At 40.9% G+C, this 23,978-nt stretch overlaps 2 protein-coding genes across 5 annotated transcripts; one reads left to right on the top strand and one right to left on the bottom strand.

Moving 5' to 3' along the window:
• The first annotated feature begins 598 nt into the window (after positions 1 to 598).
• On the top strand, positions 599 to 22,016 carry LOC147062647 (peripheral plasma membrane protein CASK-like). 4 transcript variants are annotated; one of them, XM_085910684.1, is made up of 28 exons: positions 599 to 1,412; positions 5,383 to 5,495; positions 7,132 to 7,237; positions 7,657 to 7,734; positions 8,048 to 8,120; positions 10,604 to 10,706; positions 10,798 to 10,973; positions 11,260 to 11,382; positions 11,456 to 11,539; positions 11,633 to 11,732; positions 12,865 to 12,882; positions 13,493 to 13,614; positions 13,717 to 13,794; positions 14,007 to 14,087; positions 15,919 to 16,107; positions 16,259 to 16,337; positions 16,412 to 16,497; positions 16,615 to 16,683; positions 16,772 to 16,837; positions 16,941 to 16,976; positions 17,483 to 17,521; positions 17,823 to 18,019; positions 18,121 to 18,236; positions 18,931 to 19,011; positions 19,101 to 19,181; positions 19,299 to 19,501; positions 19,671 to 19,754; positions 20,456 to 22,016. In XM_085910684.1, exons 1-28 carry the CDS (start codon positions 1,354 to 1,356, stop codon positions 20,630 to 20,632), a joined length of 2,817 nt encoding a protein of 938 aa, XP_085766810.1. In that variant the 5' UTR covers positions 599 to 1,353; the 3' UTR covers positions 20,633 to 22,016. The 4 variants fall into 4 exon arrangements, with proteins under 4 accessions (XP_085766810.1, XP_085766802.1, XP_085766818.1 ...); XM_085910676.1 differs by having other exon boundaries at positions 16,769 to 16,837; XM_085910666.1 differs by having other exon boundaries at positions 600 to 1,412; positions 16,615 to 16,701; positions 16,769 to 16,837.
• Positions 6,834 to 10,251, bottom strand: LOC147062648 (putative G protein-coupled receptor 34). The gene is made up of 2 exons (XM_085910703.1): positions 9,944 to 10,251; positions 6,834 to 9,671 (listed from the first exon to the last, which is right to left on the bottom strand). The coding sequence occupies exon 2, from the start codon at positions 9,627 to 9,629 to the stop codon at positions 8,472 to 8,474; it is 1,158 nt and encodes a 385-aa protein (XP_085766829.1). The 5' UTR covers positions 9,630 to 9,671; positions 9,944 to 10,251; the 3' UTR covers positions 6,834 to 8,471.
• Positions 22,017 to 23,978: the final 1,962 nt, after the last annotated feature.

The raw sequence follows: 23,978 nt of genomic DNA, 5'->3' as shown, positions 1-23,978 counted from the left end.
ATTGAAAGTGTTGGAAACGGAAAGGGAACGGCCAATAAACTACCAAAGTCACGCCCCCGCCATCGTTACCTGGGAAACAGCCCAGTATTTGACATTGGAGTCCCAATATAGTCCCATATAATATAAGCTGTCCATAAATTCAGTTCTATTTGGTCAAGTCTATAGTTGAAATCAGATCTCAGGCAACATGCATATTGTACAGTACTGCATTGATGACCACATCAACAGCCAATCAGAGTGCCAATTGATGAGTCTATATACCAACGGTGGACGAGAGGAGAGGGGCTGATGCAAAGCCACAGAACACGGCGAGAGACACGACAACCCTTTTCTGGGGAACCTCCCTTTGAACCCATGGGATTTAGGCAATCACTGTCAAAATAACATAACAATCCGCCATATGACTACCGCATGAAATGCATTTATCCCTGACAGACATTCCAAACATTGTATGTTGATACACTGAAGCGAGTAATGTGGTAAAAGGTGACGTAAGACATGGAGCTGCAGGAATGCTGGCACATGCGCAGAAAAATGACGCTAGATGGCTGGAACCGTTGCCTGGAAATCAGACGCCCGTCGAACGCCATTTTGGCTCTAACGTCACTAAAGCATTGAGTGTGGATCGTTTCGCGGGGCGCCATTTTGGCTCACCGGGTTCTTGGGCGACACATTTGACGAAGTCGGAGCGACTGCCAGCATCCGACTAACGGTGGATGCAACATTTGAGGTGTTGGATGCAATTTGGACGTTCACAAGAAGCATATGCGGCGGGGTTGTGATCGACTCCATAGTGGAGATTTTCTGCTTCGATTCGGCGAGCGGGATTTCCCATATGATACGTTTGGATAGGGCAAACCGTCTGAGATACTGGGCGTGCACAGTGCAATCAAGCCAGGAGTCAACCGGCTATTCCATCGTCAGCTAGCCCATAAAACCCATTTCGGACAGCGATTAGCTTTTGCTGAAGCTCAGCACCGTCATCTGAACTGGACATCTTGATGGATTTGCAGATGGTGTCAAACACTTTGCACTATAATTTGATGGAATAATGCGGATCGGAGTCATGTAATTGTTTCCCTGCAAAGGAGGAAAATCTCCAACCCTTGCGGTCTGGTCTGTGGTTCCTGTTGAGCTAGCCCGCTAGCTGGCTAGGAGAACCCCAGAAGGTGGGGCGGGCGAACTTGCACTCTGTAGTGACCGATGCTTTTATCTTCATCGCATTTGGGACGCGCATTCCCCACTGTCACCGACCTGCCATAATCACACCCCTCGTTAATTAAGTGTGCAGATCAGATCCGAAACTATTGGGAAGGGGGCTATTTGTAGAGCTCCCCCGTTTGACTTTGGACCATGGCGGACGACGACGTGCTATTCGAAGATGTCTACGAGTTGTGTGAGGTGATTGGCAAGTGAGTATGAACAGCACATGTTCATCATCTTTCCCCCTCCATTGTAGTCCATATTCCACAAAGTTGCAGTTCATGTCTGGTGTTGGCACAAAGTCTTGCTTGATTCTGGACCTTATTCTCATTACGATCGTGTCATCACTGCATTCCTATGCTAATATAAACTGACTCAAAGTGTGGGCGTGTGGACGGAATCACGTGACTGCAAAATTGGGGCTCAATGACACAAGTCTATAATGCTTCATTTGCAATTCTCTTGCATGCTCATTCAGCAAAGGTCAGTTTTCAAAAGAGATATCCCAAAACAACTGCAAAGGGTTCCTTCTAAACTCAAACGACAAATGATATGTCAAAACATCACAAGCCAATAGTGAATTATTACTATTGGTCCTGTATGTTGGAAGATGGCTGAGACCTTGTATGAGACGTGCCACTCGGTGTAGTAGATCTTAAGATCATGGCATTGTATGAAGGATCAATGCGTTAGCCCCTGGAGCTTACCTGAGGTCTTCCTATGGTCACAAATTCAAGCAAGGTGCTGAAACATGTCCTTGATGTCCCACCAGCTAGCTTATTAAATTGATTTAGGAAAGAAAATAGTGTTCAGTGATAACTTTACTGTAGAAGTTGGGAGTTGTGGAAACAACTGTTAGAAATGTTGATTTTTGGAAGTTAATGGATCAGGGAGTTGAATCTTTGTGTCTTGGGATGTGTTACCGGAAGAGGGAAGAGATCATTTTTCCTGAACCAGATGCATGAGGGGAAGGCAGTCTGGAACAAGATAAATCAGCAGATTGATGGTGGTGGTGATGGGGGGGGGTAGTTTTTCTATCCCACACTTCAATGGGGACAATAAAAATCAGTTATCTATTGTTTTGGTTTATAAATATTGTTTCAGTTTCTATTGTCTCCAGTGCTCACATTTGCATTACAATTTTCATACACGCCCTGCATGGAAAACGGCATCACTTCTTTGGACAGACTTACTTGCACAATTATCAAACAGGTCGGGTCTAACGTAGTCTTCCAAATTTGTGTGTGTGTGTATATCTGTGTGTGCATGTTTGTATGTACGGTATTTATACGTATGCAGGTATTTATACGTATGCAGATGTGTGTGTGTGTGTGTGTATGTATATATATATATATATATATATATATATATATATATATATATATATATATATATATATATATATATATATATATAATAAAATGAGTGAGAAAGAAAATCATTAACTGTTTGAAATAAAAGCATAAACCACCAAAAGAATCTATCAGTTTAACCATGAAAAAGAATCTATCTTTATGAATGGCCAACACTAAATATTGCATTTTTGTACTGAACTTCTCAATTGTGCATTAAGTGAGACATTTCAGTGAGACACTTGGCCTTGTGCTTCACTGAGCGTCTTTGTCAGTCTTCATGGCACGGAGTCAGATGCTGTGCTCAAGTTCTTTTTTTTTTTTTTTTTTTCATAAAATATGCTCCTTTTGTCAAGACATTCAAAGTCTCACCAGAACTCAAGTCTAAATTTTAGCACTGATGGTTTTTGGTTACTCCAGTGTTAAAGCACATTTGACAGCATTTAAAATTTTGTCAGGATCATTACAGTATGGCTGTTTTATATACAATATATTTATTCTTAATGCTTCCATAAAGATCATACTCAATTATTTACTTCGCAATAACATATCAAAATTGCACATGCATACACTTTTTTAAATATAGGCAAAATCCCAAGCATTTTAGTTGTAATGGCCATTTTTATGCAAAGACATTAAAAACCCAAATACAATCAAATGATTAAAAATATTACTGTAGCTAAACCTTGTTTTCCAACAAGTGCTATTTACTATTATGACTATATGACGCTGTGCAGTGTAATACTGTTTGTTATTCATCCCACTTTCACAACCACTTATCTTCACGAGCGTGGCGACTGTCGATCCTGCAATAAAGTTGTCGTCTGCACATTCTAAATAAAAATGTATTGTACTGTACTAATCTGACGCTGAAACGTCACTTTTTTGCCACGGTTAGGCGCGAGTACATTTGCACCAAAGCAGGAGAAATCTGAGCCAGGTTTGATTAATAAAATGCAACAGTTGCGCTCATGCTTGTTCCAAATCACCCATTTTGTGTCATTTCACGGAGGTCTTGGGATGTTGCAGGTGTGATGAAAAGCCGCTCGAATGGGTCAGTTTTTACTATATTCCAATGTCGATTAAACCCACATGATTGTAGTATCCTGCAATGAAGGTAAAGGTTTAATATATTTATGTTTTTTTATTATTATAATAGACAAGACTTCGGCTTGCTGTCCGTACACATATTTTAATTTTATTTTTCGGTTTCTTTCAAAGTTGCACACCGTAGGGCCCTGCTTGTGTACTCCCTGAAGTACCTCCATTTTAGAACCACTAGTGTAAGTAATGAGAGGTTGTTCTGTGCTTGTAATGTTCGAAGTATCTGACGCAATGCTGTATTGTTGTAGACCCATTCTCTAGAGTGCAACATAGTCCACACCAATGACTTGACTTTAGTGTCCTACTGTGGACCAAAATCATTAAGATTGGTTGTTAGAAGGAAGTTGGTCTCCATCAATTTCACTGATGAGCTGTCCATAAAGTCACTGCTCAGGTGGGACACGGAACCACAATTTTATCATCCCTCCCTTGCTTGTATGAATGTGCTTTGATTCTTTATGCTTGCAACATAGAGACACAATATGCAACTGAGCATAAAAAAGGTTGAAAATCTCCTGCTATCTTAATGGTGTATATGTTATAATATTTAAAAACCCAGATTTGTTTCTGTTTGAAGAGATCCATTGCAATCATTCACAGTTGACTTCACCACATGCAGTTGTATTTAGGATTTAGTTGACCCAATGTTTGGACCACACAAACACAGGGATTTACCGGTTAGTAAGTTAACCACAGGGAGAGAATGAAACCCAACAATTTTCTTTGCTCTACATGGTGAGTCTGCAGCTGCACGTGTTGTGTCCGTTTAGGCTAGGAAAGGAAATCCAAGGGTTGAAAGGAAAGTGCCCTGGTGTCCGGCACATCCTTTTACAACAAAACTGCCTGTCACCCAGTCTTTTGATTGAAACTATGAAGGAGACCTTTGTAATGATTTGTTAAATTCTGGCAAGTCTTTTGATGGCTGCTGTTGTCCGGATGTGAGGAGCGCGTGGGTGTTTTTGTATGATGCCACAGCTGCGGTGATGTCAGCATGACATATGCCCTTTGCACTTTGCTTTCTCTTTTAGTGGGCATGACTTGATCGTTTTCATTTGATAGCTTTAAGTAATCATTTTATTCTATTCATTGAAATAATACCACTTCCCCCTCCTGCTTAGAATGCTCCTCATTTGCAAAATGCTTTTCAATGTAGTCCCCATAATTTACCCACATGGTTACAAATTGCCACCCAACCCTATTTGTTTATTAATTGCAGAAATGCCTTTTATTATCACACACTTATTAGCATTTCCCATTAAACAGCTGTACTTGTTTTTCTTCTACAGTAGCCGAAAGTTTGAGATTGCCATTGCAAAGTTATGCACAGCTGCTAGAGAACACTTAGGTCACACACACATACTTAATGCTTTGTTTACTTGGTTCAGAGAGAAATGGTGATCAGAGGCAACTCAGGTGCGCTTTTGACAAGTTTGTCCACACTCTAGTATGTTAGCCTGCCTTCCTTTCTTTTTCCTTTTTGTCCTTCGTTCCTTTTGCACATCATATACCCACACAACTACCGGTATGTCGGGAAGCACAGTAACAATATCTGCCACCTCTTTGCTGCCATTTGTGTGGTCACCCTTGCCCTGTCATGTCCTCACAAGAATGTTTTTAATGAAGTTTAACAGCGGTTTAGCATACAACTGCTCTGTAATTACCTTTGGCAACAGTGGTAAAACTTCCATATGCCAAACCTTCTTGTATCTCGTCTTTATTGTAGGGGACCTTTCAGCGTGGTGCGCCGCTGCATCAACAGGGACACTGGCCAACAGTTTGCTGTAAAGATTGTCGATGTAGCGAGCTTCACCTCCAGCCCTGGCCTCAGCACTGAAGGTGAGAAAGGGTTGCAGTCCTTGTCGCCAAGCTTATATTTCAACTTTGAGCCTTCTGCACATGGAACAGCAGATGGCAAAGGTACAACCAATCTGGACACAAGGGCACTGAATAACTTGGCAGAAATTACACTTTGATGCCCAAATCTGGTGTGTGTCTCAGGTAGGATGTAATTTGTGTGTTTACATTTATGCCAAGCTCACATGCATGTTGGCGCTCGCAATGTGCCATCTGCAGTAGCCCAGTCAGGGACTAGCTCTACAGCCAGTAGTAACAGCAAGAGAAAGATATGAGTCCCGGGAGGAGAAAGGCTTGCAGTATCTTAGGACTTGGCACTTTGCAAGTGTAAAATATAAACAGAAATCCTATAAAGTGGCACGTTATTGTCATGATCCAAAAGCCCACCACAAACCAAAACTAGTTTTCACAAGTGGGCGCCGGTCAAGCCAATTTTTTTGGTACAACTCAAAATTTTAACTGAATTGCAGCGTTGCCGATCTAACAGTCAATGAGAAATGCACACAAGGTTTCACAAAAATGACAACTGTTTAGGAGTTTTACGCATGAGCAAGGTGATTAAATGATTTCAGGAAAAGATTGAATCGCAAATTTTCTGACAAAGTGTAATTTCGATTCAATTCACTCTTTTCCGCAAATCAAGCTTCAGTGCAATCACTATGTACAGTAACATTTACAGACATGTCATACCATCAAAACCGTTCAAGCTGTCTCTCTAATAATGCGCAGACACAAAAGAGGCATTGTTAGGAAGGCGGTAAGTTTTTCAAGGTTTTTAAATGGTTCAATAAAGACTCACTGCGTGCCATCATGTATAAATGAACAATTGATGGGTAATAGGGTATGAAAAAATACGTTATTTAACCAAAGAGGTTTGAATTCTTTGTACATCAATGTAAGACTCTTTATAATTTTTCCCCTCCACATTTTTAGAGGCTTAATTGCTTTTAACAGTGACTAAAGGCTTATCGATATGACCGAATATTCATTTTATGGTATTAAATGAATCCTTTTATAGTACTGGTGAGTGTAAAAGTATAAAAATCATAATGGAATTATTTCTGAGTGAATGTTTTTAAAAATGAAAGATAATTAAATACTAATTATTTCTCGCTGAAACTGTCAGAATAATCAATTTTTCTCTGCCTTTTTCATTGTATTTTCCCTATTGATGTAAACATGTCTGATTTTTGTTTTATGTAGTAAAGTCAATTCAATGTATCATATTAATAATTTCCCCCAATTATTTATCTTGGCCTCTTATTCCCCCACAAAAATGACACTGGTACAGGTTGTTTTAACATATTCTTTATTGCCCTCTGGTGGTGTACAAAATAGCAGCCATTTTTCCTGCATGGTGAAATCAAAATGAACACTGGTATTATTGAACAGTATGTTTTCTGTACCTGTTGTATAATGTTGCCACAATGATACATTTTATTCAGAACATATTCAGTCGTGAATTCGACTCATTGTGTTTACATTTTCATTAATTCACTTTATTAATTAATTCACTTTCACTCTCTGCGAATGTTCACAATGTCTTGAGTCTCTTGATTTATGAGTGATCAATGAGCGACCGTAACCACGACTTAAAGCACATCCTGTCTCGTGTCAGATCTGAAGCGAGAGGCCAGCATCTGCCACATGCTGAAACATGCTCACATCGTGGAGCTACTGGAGACTTACAGCTCGGACGGCATGCTCTACATGGTGTTCGAATTGTGAGTGCATGTATCACTCTTGCATCTCATGTCAATGTTTCTATATTTAGCTGCTCAAGTGTCTGGAAGATGAATTTAAGCCTTTAGCAAGCAAGTACTGCAATTGCTCACCCGCATCCTTTCTGTGTGAAGAGCCAATATTGGGACACTTACTGTACATTGGACTTTATCCTCACCACTAGAATATATGATATACTAGTTAAGTTAGTTCTATAATACCAACTTATAACAACAAAACTAATAATAATAATGATGATAATAATAATATTAATGACAATAATACGGGAAATGATCCTTATAAAAGGTAATGAAGTTCTGCTGCAGTCTAACTCACAATGTGATACACAATTAATTTATTTACTTATAGGAACTATTCTGCTTAAAGTCAAAATGTAACTGCACTTTTCTCTCATTCCTAGTATGGATGGAGCTGACCTCTGTTTTGAAATTGTGAAGAGAGCTGATGCTGGGTTTGTGTACAGTGAGGCTGTGGCCAGGTAAGACACAGATTACTAGTCAAATTACTTGTCTATTATTGTGCAAAACTGTATGCAACCCAACACAAATTGCAGTGTTATAAAAATTTGCAGAAAAGTTGTATTGCCTTCTGGTAAAATTCAAAGTGCAACACATTTTGTGAAATTGGCAACTCACAATAAAAATATTGGTTTAATTGTACACATTTTACACTAGGCAGGCACTCGAGACATTCAAGTATTGTACTGTATTTAAAAAGTAAATTTTCGATAATATTGTTAGACTGAGTAATTTGCAGGTGTCATTAATCATCTTCCATTAATTTCCTTGCAGCCACTATATGAAACAAATTTTGGAGGCGCTTCGCTACTGTCATGACAACAATGTCATACACCGTGACGTCAAGGTGAGTTGACAGCCCTCTTAATGCAACATTTACATCCACAAATTAATTAGATTACCGACATTAATATTACGGTTTGGATGTAGTGGGTACAGGTGCTGCAGAGATACTTTTATAATCAGTTTGGGAGATATTTTTTCATCCGTTCATTTTCATCCATTTCCTATTATGTATTTTGAACAATTACGTCACAGTCGTTGGGGAATTGCCAAGCAAGGTAATGGGTATGGCCAAGCGGTTTCGCAAATCCATCATCTTTATTTACATGCAGCAAGTCTGTGAACAGTAATAACACACCATTGTGATACGTTCATCTGAAGTCATGGTTCTGTCAATACCAGTGGTGTGGAAGACTCAATCCACAGTTCTTGGTAAAGCTAAAGGTACTGAAGACCTTCGAAACTCTGTTGTAGAGCTGTAGGATGGGGTTTCATTTAGAAAGAAACGTCGATTGCCAAGTCTGTTTTCAAGCATATGGAAGACAGTTTTGCGCACCGAGCCAGACAAAACAAAGTACATAACAGGGTCCAAACAGCTGTTAAAGGCAGACAATAAAAGCACGACCTCATTGATGTGGTCCACCACACGCAAGTAATCACAATTCACTGTCGCATTTAGCTGCGCGAGAATGTAGAAGGGCCGAAAGCTGTGGTAGGGACCAAAGCAAAGGGTGAACAGGAAAAGGACGAAGAAGGATTTCTTTGCTGTACATCCATATCTTCGTGCATTGGGAAGTTCTGGCTTGTCCCTTGACACTTTCATTAACTGGTAGGTGATCTTGGCATAGCACACCACGAGCATGAGGAAGACAAACCAAAACATTGCCACCAGTACAATGTTAAAGTAAGCTTTTCCTCTGGCAAGCTTTCGGTGCTTGAATTGGAAGCATTTGTCGTTTTCCTCTTTGTCCTCCGCAGAGACAATCATGGGAACCAATGCTACCAGAGACAGGCCCCATAGTGCCCCACATGCCACCCAACTACACGGCAAACCACATCCGCTGAGTCGAAGCCCCAAGCCTCTCCGCGTTTTGCCCTTCCCTTTGAGCCTCAAGTAGCGATCTAGGCTAATAAACCCCATCAGCATGATGCTTATGTACATGTTCATGTAGAATAGATTCCCCACCAGCTTGCAGGCCACATGTCCCAGTCGCCAGCGGTTCCCAATAATGTGATAGATGATTCGGAAGGGAAGACATGCCAGAAGGACCAGGTCTGCCACCGCGCAGTTGATAAGAAACACACGCAAAGAGTTACGGCCAGAGTGAACAAAAATGAAGACCCACAAGGCAAAGAGGTTACCCACTAAGCCAAGGAGGAACAACAAGGAATAGATAACAGCTAGTGGTAGACGGAGAGCTGAGTCATCTAATGAACAACTAGTTGGTTTCGGAGTGGCCACAGAGGAGAAAGTGGGAGTTGTTGGAGGAGATGTGGCTGGGAGTGAGAACAGAGAATTGTGAGCAAAAACAGTATTGACCAATATAGTTGATGAGGATATGGAGCTGTTCATTTTGCTTGTTGCTTGGTTAGTGTCCTCAGGGTGGACCGGTTTCTGAAGAAATCAAACAAATCAACAAAATATTTTCAACATGTACGTACTTCCTCAAAGGCAAGGGTTAACACTCAACTCATACTATTTTTATTTATCACATTTTTTTATTTTTCATTTAAATTGTATTACCTATATTTATCTCCTTTTATTAATCAGACATATACAAACAAATGGTTAAAACAATAAAGTAATAATATAAAGAGTAAATACAATAAAATGTGAAAATAATGTGTCAAGCTGAGTCAAAAGCCAAAGCTTTTCCACACACTTACCGCAAGTGATTCACTTGTACTTTTGAGAAAGTCCAAAGCAAGATAAGCGTGCTGGGGTCCCAACTCCAAACACCTTAAAAAAAAAAGAAAAAAGGACCTTATGGAAAGAGGAAAAAAAACTCTTCTGTTTTGCTTTATGGACCTTTCACTTGATTCGCTCACTGTCCCAGTGAATCCTGCACTCGTCTCTGTGGCTGCCTGCCACTCAGTCTGAGTCTTTTCTTGAAGTTCCTACTTGTGACTGTTGCTGCAATGACTATGAAGTCAGAGGAGCTGTCTATGCCCCCTCCCCTTTTTTATAATGTTCCGTAGACATTCACCTTTTCACCCTCGTCATGAAAAAAGTACAAAAGCAAATTCAGGAAATGCTGAGCTTTGGTTCCTAAATATTTAACAGCTTGGCTGTGTTCCGGTTAGTTTAAATACATATTTAATAGTTTGTGCTTGCAAATGAAACACTGCCATCCTACTTCTTTTGTGTGAAATACATTGAATATATGAATTGGTATTATTGGAGAACACATGACAAAGTCAATATTGACATTGTGGAGAAAACAGTGTCAATTAATATGATGGTGCCCATTTCACATTTTGTACCTGACTTTTGAACAACACTTTTTTTTTTTTAATTATTATTTGCTTGTATGTGTCTGTATGTAGCCCCACTGTGTGTTACTGGCCTCCAAGGAGAATTCTGCTCCAGTCAAACTGGGAGGCTTTGGAGTGGCAATACAACTGGGAGAGTCGGGCCTGGTAGCTGGAGGTAAATCCGCACTTTAGAGCATCTGACTCTTTGTGACTATCTTCAAGAATGGCGTCTCTTCAAACTCATAACATCCGACTGCTCTTTTCAGGTCGTGTCGGTACTCCCCACTTCATGGCTCCGGAAGTTGTCAAGAGAGAGCCGTACGGGAAGCCAGTGGATGTGTGGGGATGCGGCGTGATCCTTTTCATCCTCCTGTCAGGCTGCCTGCCTTTCTATGGCACAAAGGATCGGCTTTTTGAGGCTATCATCAAGGGAAAATACAAGGTAGGATCATTTTTTCCCCATGAGCCCTTAAACGTGCTATTATGAAGCGAAAGCTTTTGTCTTTAAAAGCGCAGGACATTCGCTCACTGTGAGAGCATGGCACACTGAGGTGTTATCTGTTTTTCTTGCATGACTAATGTGTGGCAGATGCAGTCACAGCAGGAAGTGTGTTATTCTCTGTCCCACTGCCTGCAAACAGCCATTGTGGTTCTCGCCGCTGTTTCTAGCTTCATATGTCGTTCGGGGACCAAAATTAAAAGTCTTTTCAAATCTTTGTGTTGTCCAGATGAACCCACGTCAATGGGCCCATATCTCAGAGAGTGCCAAAGACCTAGTGAGACGCATGTTAATGCTAGACCCCGCTGAAAGGATCACCGTTTACGAAGCTCTCAACCACCCTTGGCTGAAGGCAAATTTGAATCATTTGCATTGAGTCGTAGTTGCTGTGTGTGCACGCGTTAACTTTAGCTCTGTCGGCACAGGAGAGGGACAGGTACGCCTACAAGATCCACCTTCCTGAAACGGTGGAACAGCTGAGGAAATTCAATGCCAGGAGGAAGCTGAAGGTCAGCAATTTGTGGATCAAAGAAAGTGTACAGAGGGGATGTGTCCCATCAACCTCACTGTGGCTCATCATCTATTTTCTTGCGGTTCCTTAGGGTGCAGTACTGGCTGCTGTGTCAAGCCACAAGTTTAATTCCTACTACGGTGACGCTCCAGAGGAGCTTCATGACTTTTCAGATGACCCAACCTCCTCAGGTGAATATCACACCAACTCTTTGCTTTCTACATTTAATTACCTGTTGGGATAGCATCTCTAAATAATATTTAAACATTTCAGAGGCGTTTATATTGCAATAAATTAGGGCTGCAACTCAACTCAGCATTATTTTAATAATTGGTTAATTTGTTGATTCTTTTGTAATTAAATGATGAATCTGATAAATTAGGTTTAACTTTCCCATTCAGATTTATTGGTTTGGTCCAGAACATGTCAGAAAAGAGGTAAAAATGTCCTTCATTGTTTTGTAAAGTAATTTCAGATTGCAAATGTTTAATAAGTATAAATGCAACACGCCTGCTTTCATGGAGGACTAGTGAAATTGAGAATGTTTATTGCAAAAGGTTGTAAATCTGAATATTTTGACAGTTTTGAATTAAACAAAGCTGTTAAATGATAAATCAATTGTCAAAAGATTTATTGATTAATTTGCTAAGCAACTGGTTGTCAATTAATTCATTGTAAAAAAAAAATATATTCATATTGACCAAAAGATCTGCATAAATTTGTACTTATCAGGTGGTTTCTGTTGTCTTTGAAGTGATCACAGGCTGTCTGGTTAGAGCTTCCTGTTTCTGTGAAATCTAATACCGCATTCGCTAGACATCCCCGTCTTAGCCAAGTCTCACTTCCTTTCATACAGCTGCAGACTGCACATGTATTTTTTTTTCCTTCTCACTTACCTGAAAACCACACACCAGCAAATTTGAAAAATTACAATTTGCAATGCAATGTCTCCAATCTTTAAAGCTCATTGAAATATCAAATGAATAAACTTAGTGTGTTATTTTTTTTTTTTCCTGTGTTACATATAGCCACCTGTGACTATACACAGGTTTGCCGAGTCATCCAGCCGCGCTTGTTTTCTCGGTCCATTTGTTGCAGTCGTCTGTCCTAGACATGCTGCTGTTCTTGGAGGATGCTTGGAGCATCTTAGCAGCTTATTTTGGCTTCTGCTGATGTTAGTTTTCCCCTCTGCTGCAGCTGCTCTTTCTGTCGCCGTATGCCCCATGTACTCCTTACATACACTTTCCTGTCATTGTGAAATCGAAACAGATGTGAAACTTTCCTCTAATGCCAATCTCTCTTCTTGTGCTTTGCTGCTCATAGGACTGCTCGCTGCAGAAAGTACGTACCTCTGCCCCCCACATTTAGAAGCCTTTTGACTCCCTGTTCCTTTTTTAATTGCATTTGTGTCTCCCTTTTTATGCCCTTGAATGAATTATGAGCTCTAGCTCCAAAAGCGTTCACTCCCTTGAGATAACCAAAAGCATAGATGTTGAGGGTGAACGTTATACTTTACGAAGTTGGTTGTTGAGATTTAGAGTGTCGTTAACAAAATGCCAGAATACTCCTTATATTTTTCCCTATGTGTCAATGTGCCGCTCCGAGCAACCATCCACTGTTTGACTTTGAGAGCTGACTTTTTTTCTAATGTCATATTGATGCCACTGCTACTGTTTCTCTGGTTTTGCTGCATGTGTGGGCAATGCAGCAGGTACTTTGGGTTTCAATGTTTATCTGTTTTTGTTGTTGTGACTTTGCCTGTACTGTGATTGTGCATCCGTCCTTCTTGCTTGATTGTTGTCGTGTTTTTGTGTACCATGACTGCTGTGTGTATTTTGTGCTGTATTGAATGTTTGGAGAGATTGGTCAGTGTATGTAAATATCAGAGTGTTTCTACTTTCTGCATGATATTTTGTTAATATGGCTAATTTGTTTGTGTTTGCCTACTCAGGGGCAGTATCACAGGTTTTGGACAGTCTAGAGGAGATTCATGCTTTGACAGACTGTAGCGAGAAAGATATGGACTTTCTCCACAGTGTCTTCCAGGATCAACATCTCCACACCTTGTTAGATGTGAGTTTGACCCTCATAAGCTTACATTTTCCTGTCATACCAGAATTGATATCGGGAGTTCCTGACTCACGCATTTCATTGTGGCGCTTTCTACTTTTGCAGTTATATGACAAAATCAACACCAGGTCGTCTCCACAAATTCGAAATCCTCCCAGTGATGGAGTGCAGAGAGCCAAAGAGGTCAGCTTTATGCAAGTCTTAGACACAGTACTCTAATGCAGTGGTCCCCAACCTTATGTCTGCTGCTGAATGGAGAAGTGTGTGTGAATGTGTGTGTGTGCACGCGTGTGTGTGGTGAATTTATTCTTAGGGTATCATGAACAAGTTGAAGTGTTGTTGTAGGTTATTGTGTCAGCGCTAATAATATTTGCTTCTTTTTTTTTTCCCTCTAGGTACTGGAGACAGTCTCATGTTATCCAGACAACACAGAGGTCAAGGAGCTCAGAAGGATCCTAACACAGCCGCACTTCATGGTGTGGGCACACACACAAGCACACACACAAGCACACACAAACACTCGCTTATGGTCAGTCATGAATGTCAAATTTTAGTTTTTGTTTTTTTTGTTTTTGGTAAGACTTTTTCTCCAGGTTAGAATGATTAATCATGTAACAAAAACTGGGTGCAAATTTATTTTGGAATTTCTGTGCGTGCCAGGGTGCGTGAGCGCATTTACAAGCTGTTGTGTCAGAAGAGTGCCGTATGCAATCCGCATGACTACCCTGGCCACACAAAGCTGCTTAACACCTGATCTGGGTTAGTGAGGTTAGACCTGCCAGGGAAAAGCTTGGCGACAGAAGTGATGGCTAGAAGTCATTCAGAGGGGCTTCTGCCTAATGTTGAGCGCATTCTTCTAATGGGTATCATGGAGGCAACGTTGTGGACTCACCCAGAGATTGATAGCAGAAATGTGGAGGGCATTTTCTATTGAAGGTGAACTATCTTTTTTGTGTCTTTCTTTGCTGCAGTGTCAAATGTAGAGCAAGTTTGTTGATTCATATCCAGTATATGTACTGTATATTGAGTGCATTGAGTGTGTTTGCAGTGGTGTGTAGTTGCAGTGTTTAAGTTGACCCACCACCTATATTCAGAGTTTACAAATTCGACTAGTCAGATTTTTTTCCTTCTGCACATATCTTCAGCTATTCACTGAAAAACTCATTATAATACCCTAAGATGCCACAAGATGGCAATAACATGCTGGTTAAAATGAAAGTAGTACTTTTTTAAAGGAAGTATGACTGAGCGACAAAGATCTATGTATTCCAGGGAAGAGGAGAGTTTAACCTGGGCTATTAGTGGAAATTATGGACATGCTTGTTTTTATATTTGCTTTTTCCTCCAAATGGAACAATGCTCATATAGGCATGCAGTTTTCTTTTTGCGTAATTGGTTCTGCCTTTGAGCCCATGTTGGGGCATTATATATCCTTAAAAGCTTCATCCAGCTTCTTCATAGGGTCTTTTGCTTTTGTTCTCAGGTTGATATGCATATTTTGGACAAGTCACTCAAATCTCTGTCACAAATTGTGACTTATTTCTTTTGACTTTTCCTTGTTGTTAAGTTACTTAACATATTTTTCTCTTTGACAATGCAATGTTAATGGATCAACAAACATGACGTTTTCTTGGTTTCCTGAAAATAGTTTCGGAAACAAAAGGTTTTTGTCTTAACCCTACATGAGCAATTTTATGCACGCACACACACACACACACACACACACACACACACACACACACACACACACACACACACACACACACACACACACACACACACACACACACAAGGTATTATTGGATGTGCATGTTCAATTGGTATTAAGTACTGTCCACTATTGTGACACACTTTTGGTCGGCTTCAATCCAATTAGCTCGCACTGTCTTGCGATCTCGTGCGCGCTCTTTATTTTACACACACGCACATCCCAGTAAATAGCTCTCTTTTCCTTCGTTTATATGCACGTTGAACAATCCCAGAGTTTCTTGTAATATGGTCAGTTCCTGTAGGGAAGTCAATGTTGTGCAATTAACAACCGTGTTCCTCTGAATTATTATTCTCAGCTCCATTTTAGGGCTAGCTACTTTAATTCTCCCTCCATGAGTGTGTCAGTGAGCCTGTTGGCCTCTTGGTGAGCATTGGCAGCTTGTAGATGTTAATTAAAACACAAAGAGTCAGTGACTTGATCGGTGGCCGCAGAGGATTAGTGTAAGCCACACTCTGTAAAGCCTTCCACGAAAACACATACTGTAATGCTGCGGGCGTGTATTTTAGTTTTGAACGAACGCTTTTTGTGTTGTTAAGGCTCTACTACAGACCCACGATGTGGTAGCCCATGAGGTCTACAGTGACGAGGCGCTTCGAGTGACTCCCCCGCCCACATCCCCTTACCTGAACGGAGACTCACCAGACAGCACCAACGGAGACATGGACTTGGAGAACGTTACCAGAGTCCGCCTGGTGCAGTTTCAGAAGAACACAGATGAGGCTATGGTGCATACAAACACACACACACACACACACACACACACACACACACACACACACACACACACACACACACATGAAATGAGATCATTTACACTCCTAATATGTTAGCGACTCCACTCACTCTTTTCTCAGACCAGCCATTTGTTTTTCACAGGGCATTACGCTGAAAATGAATGAGCTCAACCATTGCATCGTGGCTCGAATTATGCATGGTGGGATGATTCATCGGCAAGGTGAGTTCCCTTTTTATTTTATATCTTCATGTTATTTCATGTAAATAGCCTCAATTTTTGCTCCTCAACTTCAGGCACCCTGCATGTAGGCGATGAAATCAGAGAGATTAACGGCATCAGCGTTGCCAATCAAACTGTGGAACAGCTCCAAAAAATGCTTGTGAGTTGGCAACTGAATTACATTGTGCTAGTTCAATAGGAGCCTATGGTCTCCCTCACATCTCATCATGTGACATTTAGGTTTCCATACAAGTTTTAAAGCGTTTGTTATCCACAGAGGGAAATGAGGGGAAGCATCACATTCAAGATAGTACCCAGTTACCGTTCCCAGTCCAAGTCTTGTGAGGTACAGAACCAAAACCTGGTATGCTTACAAGTCTTCGTACGTCGTTAGTGATGAACAAAAGTAAAGGAAAATGTTTGTGTTGCAGAAGGAGTCACCAGATTTGTCTCAACATTCGGCTGCTAATGGTCATGCAAGTGTCACTAGCTCCATTCTGGTGAGTTGTGCACGCACTGCAATTTTCTACATACATGTAGAAAAAGAAAAACATAAGTATTAGCACTATTAATATTTACAAGGATATGTTGGTTATCCAATAGGATCTGCCAGCAACAATTCAGCCCAAAGCTCGTCAGGTGAGTTGAACAGCAAATCTCCAATTAATTGTCTTTCCCCCTTTGCACCAGCAGCAATTGCGAATTGCACCAAATCAGTGTAATCAAAGTCTGCATGTACATTCAGCAACCATTACATTACTAAATTTGTTTAACTTCTAGGACTCGGGACATTTAAGGTTAGCTTGACTCAGCGAATCGCTCTATTGCAGTGTGACTCTATTATGAGTTCTAGTTCACGACACACCTTGCTGACACATATTGGCTGCATGGCATCTGTCGTGCCCCGCCCGCTTAGAACTCGATTGGGATTCATATTAAGGGTTCATCGAAAAATCATCATTTTAACCTCAACATTCAAAAGTTGCGCAATTAACTAACTGAATACTCAAAATTGACCGATGGCATATAGACAGAGAATTCGGCTTACAGTTGGGAATCTCTTGCTGCACACCTCTTGTGTGTGCCCCACAACATATTCTACTGCATGATTTGTGTGTAAGTGTGTGATGCTCTCAACTCCATAGATCTCCAGACCCGCTATCCAGGACAAATTGTCCATTAAGGTAAGATGTCTACTAGAGGAAGCACGTAGAAGTAGATCCCGACTCGCACAATTCTCGTCACAAAGCAATGCCCTCACTCTGATTAGACGTATACCTGATACTAGCAGTTACCATCACTAGCCAGTAACTCTCTCTTCAGTTCTCTTTCCTTTGGTTGGGATCTTGATCAGAGTGTGTTGACATTGTATTTGTAAAGTGTTGCTTTAGCAGTCACTCCATTTTTATGTGGGCAGCAGAACCAATCTATGCCTTTCATGTATGATACTACAAAAATCTCGTCTTGACTGTTCCGCCCCTGCAGATCTATGTTCGCGCTCAGTTTGAGTATGACCCGACAAAAGATGACCTCATACCCTGTAAGGAAGCAGGCATTGGCTTCAGGGTGGGTGACATCATTCAGATTATCTCCAAGGATGACCACAATTGGTGGCAAGGAAAGCTAGAGAACACCAAGAACGGTACAGCAGGCCTCATCCCTTCCCCAGAGCTGCAGGAGTGGTGAGTGACAAAATGACCCCTTCAGGTCGCCATCACACTTTCCAGATTTGCTTTTATGCTGATGTGCAAGCATGGCCTCACGTTTCATGTGGTGTTCACAGGCGCGTGGCATGCATAGCCATGGAGAAGACCAAGCAGGAACAGCAAGCCAGTTGCACGTGGTTTGGCAAAAAGAAGAAACAGTATAAAGACAAGTACTTGGCCAAGCACAATGCAGGTAAATAAATGCACATGCATTCCGGTCAAAGTGTAGTCTAGTATTTAAGACAGTGCACTGTTTGGCGTTGACACAGAAAACACCAGTTTACACATGTTCTAGTAGTTGTATTTGATCACATTTTAAAAAGTCCGGGTCTTTGTACAGTGCAGTCGCTTGACTGCATTGTGTGCTAATTCATATTTGTACTCACGAGATCCTGCTGTTAAGCTTCAAAATGCAACCTGAAATGTGTCCTGCCTTGCCTTGCCTCTTGCCTCAAAGACCTTCACTTTAGTCAGCGTTATTCTTGACTAACATGTAGACATATCTGCTTTGGATGCAACATTTTTTTTCTCTCCTTTTATTTCAATGTGTGTTTTATTAACCCTTGCGCTCCCACCCTCTGCCCATGTTTCATGCTGTCTCATACCCAATGACTTGGCTGCATGTAAGTAACTCCAGAGAGCTGTTATCCAGTTTCTGTCTTATCTTCCGCTTTGTTTTTATTCCTCGTCCTCCCAAATATGTTAGACCTTGGAATGCAAATACCTATTTTTAGTCAGCCAAATACTGTCGTAAAATGATCGTCGGCATAGCATTTTTTTATTATTTTTTTTAATCTTGGGTTGGTATTCTCGGAGTCAGATTAGAAGTAAATAAATAGTCTTCGAACAATAGATTAGGAGCAAGTGTTTGTTTTCTATTTCGACAGTGTTTGATCAACTAGATCTGGTGACTTATGAGGAAGTGGTCAAGTTGCCTTCTTTCAAGAGGAAAACACTAGTTTTGCTTGGTAAGTCTGGTTGGTGAGGTCTGCTTTCAGGCTTTCACTAATTATAATGATCAAGCTGTCATTTCACCCACACCTTTGCTTCCATTCAGGTGCACATGGAGTTGGCAGGAGGCACATCAAGAACACGCTTATCACAAAACATCCAGACCGCTTTGCTTACCCCATCCCTCGTAAGAAATACACACACGCACACACACCACTCACTTGCATACAGCAATGTAGCTGTCTAAATGTCTATCCCGACTTTCATACTTGAAAATGAACCTTTTTCCTCATGCCTCCATCAGACACGACTCGGCCTGCAAAGAAAGATGAGGAAAACGGAAAGAACTATTACTTTGTATCACATGACCAGATGATGCAGGATATTAGTAACAATGACTATCTGGAGTATGGCAGTCATGAGGATGCCATGTACGGAACCAGGCTGGAAACTATTCGGCAGATCCACGCTCAGGGCATGATCTCCATTCTGGATGTGGAGCCACAGGTGAAGTACAGCACACAGCACAAAATGACCAGAATTCAATCATGATCTCAAGTCTCTCAATTTAAAGGATTAGCACAGAACAATAAATGTGGTTGGACATGCAAATGATAAAAGGCAAAGCAAACTACACAGACTTGTTCAGTGTTTCTCTGTGTCTCCCTCATTTTAGGCACTAAAGATTCTCAGAACAGCTGAATTTGCTCCCTATGTCGTCTTCATCGCAGCTCCCACTATCACGCCAAGCCTGACAGAGGTACGGTGATTGGCTTTCACGTGGGCTCCCCTTGCATTCACTTGTTGGTGTTTGTGCTTGTTTTTGTATGCGCACACACCGGCTGTTCGTGGATTCAAAACCAGCTCGGTAAAGGCGGTTTGTTCCAAAAAGTCGGACAAAGCATTTTCTTGCGCTCCGATCAAATTATTAATTGTCATAAACCACTCCTCTCATTTGGAATCAAATCTTGATCGAGATGGTCTTGATCCAATTAGAATATTTCGAATGGGGTGTGTACATGAAGCATTTTTATTCCGATCAGGCTTTTAATCCGAATAAATGCGTCCATATAAACGAAGCCAGTGTGCGGTAATTTCCTCCTTTGAGTTGCTACTATTCTCGTACGCACCTTTCCCCTACAGGTGTGCACAGCTCTCTCTTTCATGAACTCAATGCATTTCTCACATTCCCTCTTTGCTTTAAGTGCGTTTGTCTTTTTTTTTTTTCTTTTGGCATGCCTTTTTTTCCTTTCCAATGGAGCTTCCCAAGTGGTGTCGCAAATTGCCCGTAAGTATGAAGTGCCTATGTTGTGCGCCTTTGACTCTGTGGCTTGTGTAGCGTCAAATCCCAAGAGCCCTTTTGAGTATCTGTTTAGCCAGCGGCACACCTGTCAAGCACTGCCTAGTGATGGATCGCCATTTCCTGCTCATTACCTCATGATATGAATGTGTTTTTGTCAGGATGACTCCCTGCAGCGGCTCCAGAAAGAGTCGGAGATGCTGCAGCAAACGTACGCTCACTACTTTGACCAGACCATCATCAACAACGAGATAGACGACACCCTGCGCCTGCTGGAGGAGGCTGTGGAGCTGGCGTGTAACACCCCTCAATGGGTCCCAGTGTCCTGGGTGTACTGACATGGTAACAGCAGGAGCTCAGCTCACTGAGGCATCTCCTCCTGAACGGATGTACGATGCCTGTGCAATCACTTGGAATGCCGTGCGATCAAAATCCTGTGTTTTGTAGATGAAGCTATAATAGGACAAGAAATAACTGTGCCACCTCATGATGACTCCACTCTGGCCCTCGAAGGTCTTAATGTGTACATATCTATCTGCAGTGCTAAAAGATGTTAGATGAATACAGTTCTGTCCTGACATAGTTGAAGGCTGTGTGGGATGTGGTCTATATTTTGTACATTTCTTTTCGACATATTGACGACACTGACAAGGCAATAGCACGTATGACATGAAGCAGGTGTGAATGGGCCCCCTCAAAGGCGCTCTACGTGGAACCCGTGTGTCTAAACCAGTTGAACTTTGAAGCACATCAGAAGCTGCCACAGTGTGCACAAGTAAATCGCTGGACTCTTAAACCCAACAAAAAGCACAGGAAACTTGGCAGTTTCGTTCTCCCAGCCTCTTATTTATTCCACTATTTTGTCAAAGGAGCACGTTTTGTCAACTCGCCTCTCGTACCCCCGTAGCGTGTCCTCGTCAACCTACGATCGTCTTTGTTTACATCAGAATTTGCACAAAAAGGACAATGAAGATCATATTGTCGGTGCGGTCGTACTCTGATCTTCCTTGTACGCCGCCGCACCAGATGTGATCCTGCAGGTACGTCTAGCACTCAAGTGGACAACAAAAAGATGAGGCAAAGTTCAAATGACCTGCCTTAAAGAGGCGTGGGGAAGAGGTTTGTAACATCTATGCACACCCCCACTTTCTCTCGGGCAGACAACCAGGGCCATTTTTTTCCCCCCTCTTCACTACTGTTGTTACTATTTGTGTTAAAGGAGACATGCCTGTGCTAGAAGAGAGTCGAACTTTACATCGGTTGAACATACAGTATCAAACAGATAGATGATGTGTTTTGGAACTGAGCAGTTGTTTATAAAAAAAGAAAAGAAAAAAGACAAGTATTCTTGTTTTGAGGGTGAGTAAACAAGTCAACATTTTATGTGTAAATGTTTCAATGGTGAGTATGTCATTTGCGTGAATTACAGAGAGCCAATGTTTAATAATGTTGAAAAGATGCTCAGTGTTTAACATAATGTTAACGCTTGACCAGAAGTAGCACAATGCTTTCCTGTCACATAAGTGACATCGTCATGATTATTTTTTTGAGAGTACAGTTGCTTTTGTGCCTCTTCAAGTGTTTCACTCTCATTTGAACTCGTGTGTAAATGACTTCTGTAAATGTCCAAAGCAGCTCTTGTGTATGACATGTTTTTTTTTTGTTTTTTTTTGTTATTTCATTTTGTAAAGAAAAAAAATACAGTATCTTGAATTGAATGTGTGAAAGCAAAGTGACTTGACTTCCTTGTGGTTTGGCTGTTTTGCTCTCCATGTTGATGCAGCAAAAGAAATGAGTACAATGACATTTTGGTGTGGAGGGGGCGGGGGGGCCTCCCAGGCTTTTGGGGGTATTGCACAATATTGTGGGCAAAGAATCTTTCCTGTGAAAGACATTTCATTTTACACTTATGGGGGTTATCTTTGGCATTTACAGATAATTAAATGATAGCCCTCAACATGCAATTGCAACACTTGTTCATGCAAGACAACACATAATTTTTTATGAGTTGTCTCTGCAACTTTTACTAGAACTGAAGAAACAAAAACTAGTTTAAGACTCACAGAAGAACGTAATTATTTTTGTTAAAAACCACTTTGACAAAGAAATTAAATGTAAAAAAAAAAAACAGCCACAAAACAAGTCATAAACTACGACTGTTTTATACACGTTCACACGCGCACTGGCTTGCCGGAAGTTGCCACCGACAACATTTCTCACAGTGGCCAGGAGAGGGCGACAGCGTAGCTTCTGAATACGCTATAGTGCAGGGATGGGCAACTTAATTGCTGGAGGAGGCTCCTAATTTTTCATCAGTTATTGTGGAGCCACTTTCTACCACTCACGTCCAAACCAAATGTATGACAAAAATGCAATTTATGATGAAAATACATGCCCTTAATTCATAATGGTTATGATAAAAGAAAAATCCAAGTATATATAGAAAAATCACTATCCCAACAATAAAGGGTTTAAATAGGTTGTCTTTGACATGAGACTATTTGGGTTAGTATGTAATTGTTGTAGTTTTTAAGTTATTGCACGTTTCCATACTTGGGGTAAAAAATGACCATAATCATAATTTTGAAGGTTCACCCTACAATGTAGGATTGATGTCGGTGCTACATCGATCTGAATTAACTGTGACTGCTGAGTATCCACAAATGTAATCCAAGCACTCACCCTCACTTTTTTTTTTTCATGAATGATCCAGGGTTCTTTCACACACGCACATGACTCAGACTGTGACTTCAAATGTATTTTATTAATAGCATTATCTCTCTTCATGTACATTACAGATACATGATAGAAAATAATCCAGTAACAGGAGACCATTATCTCTCTATTGTAGTGAAAGTGCCTGCAATTAATTCTGTGCTATATATTTTTTACTCATCATCATCATCCTCATCACAGCCATCGTCACCACAAATATTCACCGTAATATAAAAATGGGAGTCCACTTAAAACATACGTATATTGGTGCAATGGGACTTTAAAGCGCCTCCTGAACAACTACTGCGTTGTGATGCCCTTGGGGGAATATTATGGCTCGATTGTCTTCATCGAAAACTTAATCTTTGTATTTTTACAATGTGGAGGCACACACACACACACACACACACACACACACACACACACACACACACACACACACACACACACGCACACGCCGTTAAATCTGGCTTTAAACATTTTCCTCCTAAAAAGTCAGACATGGGTTCTTTCGGGAACGCTCAAATCGTAGTTTAACAAAAAACAGTCAAGTCAAACACAAGTCAAGAGTGCTTAAGTTTGCACCTTACTGGTCTAATAAGTTAGTGAGCCTTTCGTTTAGTCGACAAACCAGTAACAAGCCATGGGAGTGAAAGAAACATTTGATGTGGTCATTTCTTTTTAATATCATATACTTTCGTCTGTTTCAGCGCTTAATATTTGCGTTTAAAAAAATAAACATACTCCAGAATGAATCCTCTCGAATCTCATGACTTTAACTTCAAGGTGCCTTGAAATAAACAGGCAAAGTAAAAAAAAAAAGTACTTGAGTTTTATTTATTTTTTTACATCCTTAGCTCTATGTCCCATGGATTTTTTTTTCATTCTTAATAATTAATATTACCATAACATTTTTGATCATTCTACACCTTCAATTTTGTGGAAACAGTTTGCGTAAGGCCCCTTGTA

The sequence above is a fragment of the Syngnathus leptorhynchus genome, chromosome 1, assembly GCF_054491065.1.
Source record: "Syngnathus leptorhynchus isolate UIUO chromosome 1, UIUO_Slep, whole genome shotgun sequence".
Taxonomy (NCBI): domain Eukaryota; kingdom Metazoa; phylum Chordata; class Actinopteri; order Syngnathiformes; family Syngnathidae; genus Syngnathus; species Syngnathus leptorhynchus.
This window is presented reverse-complemented; position numbering and strand designations above follow the sequence as displayed.

Coding starts and splice junctions, on each gene's coding strand:
- LOC147062647 (XM_085910666.1), top strand. CDS start 1,354: ATGGCGGACGACGACGTGCTATTCGAAGATGTCTACGAGTTGTGTGAG. Junction 13,795..14,006: donor GAGTGCAGAGAGCCAAAGAG/GTCAGCTTTATG, acceptor TTTTCCCTCTAG/GTACTGGAGACAGTCTCATG. Junction 14,088..15,918: donor TAACACAGCCGCACTTCATG/GTGTGGGCACAC, acceptor TGTGTTGTTAAG/GCTCTACTACAGACCCACGA.
- LOC147062648 (XM_085910703.1), bottom strand. CDS start 9,629: ATGAACAGCTCCATATCCTCATCAACTATATTGGTCAATACTGTTTTT.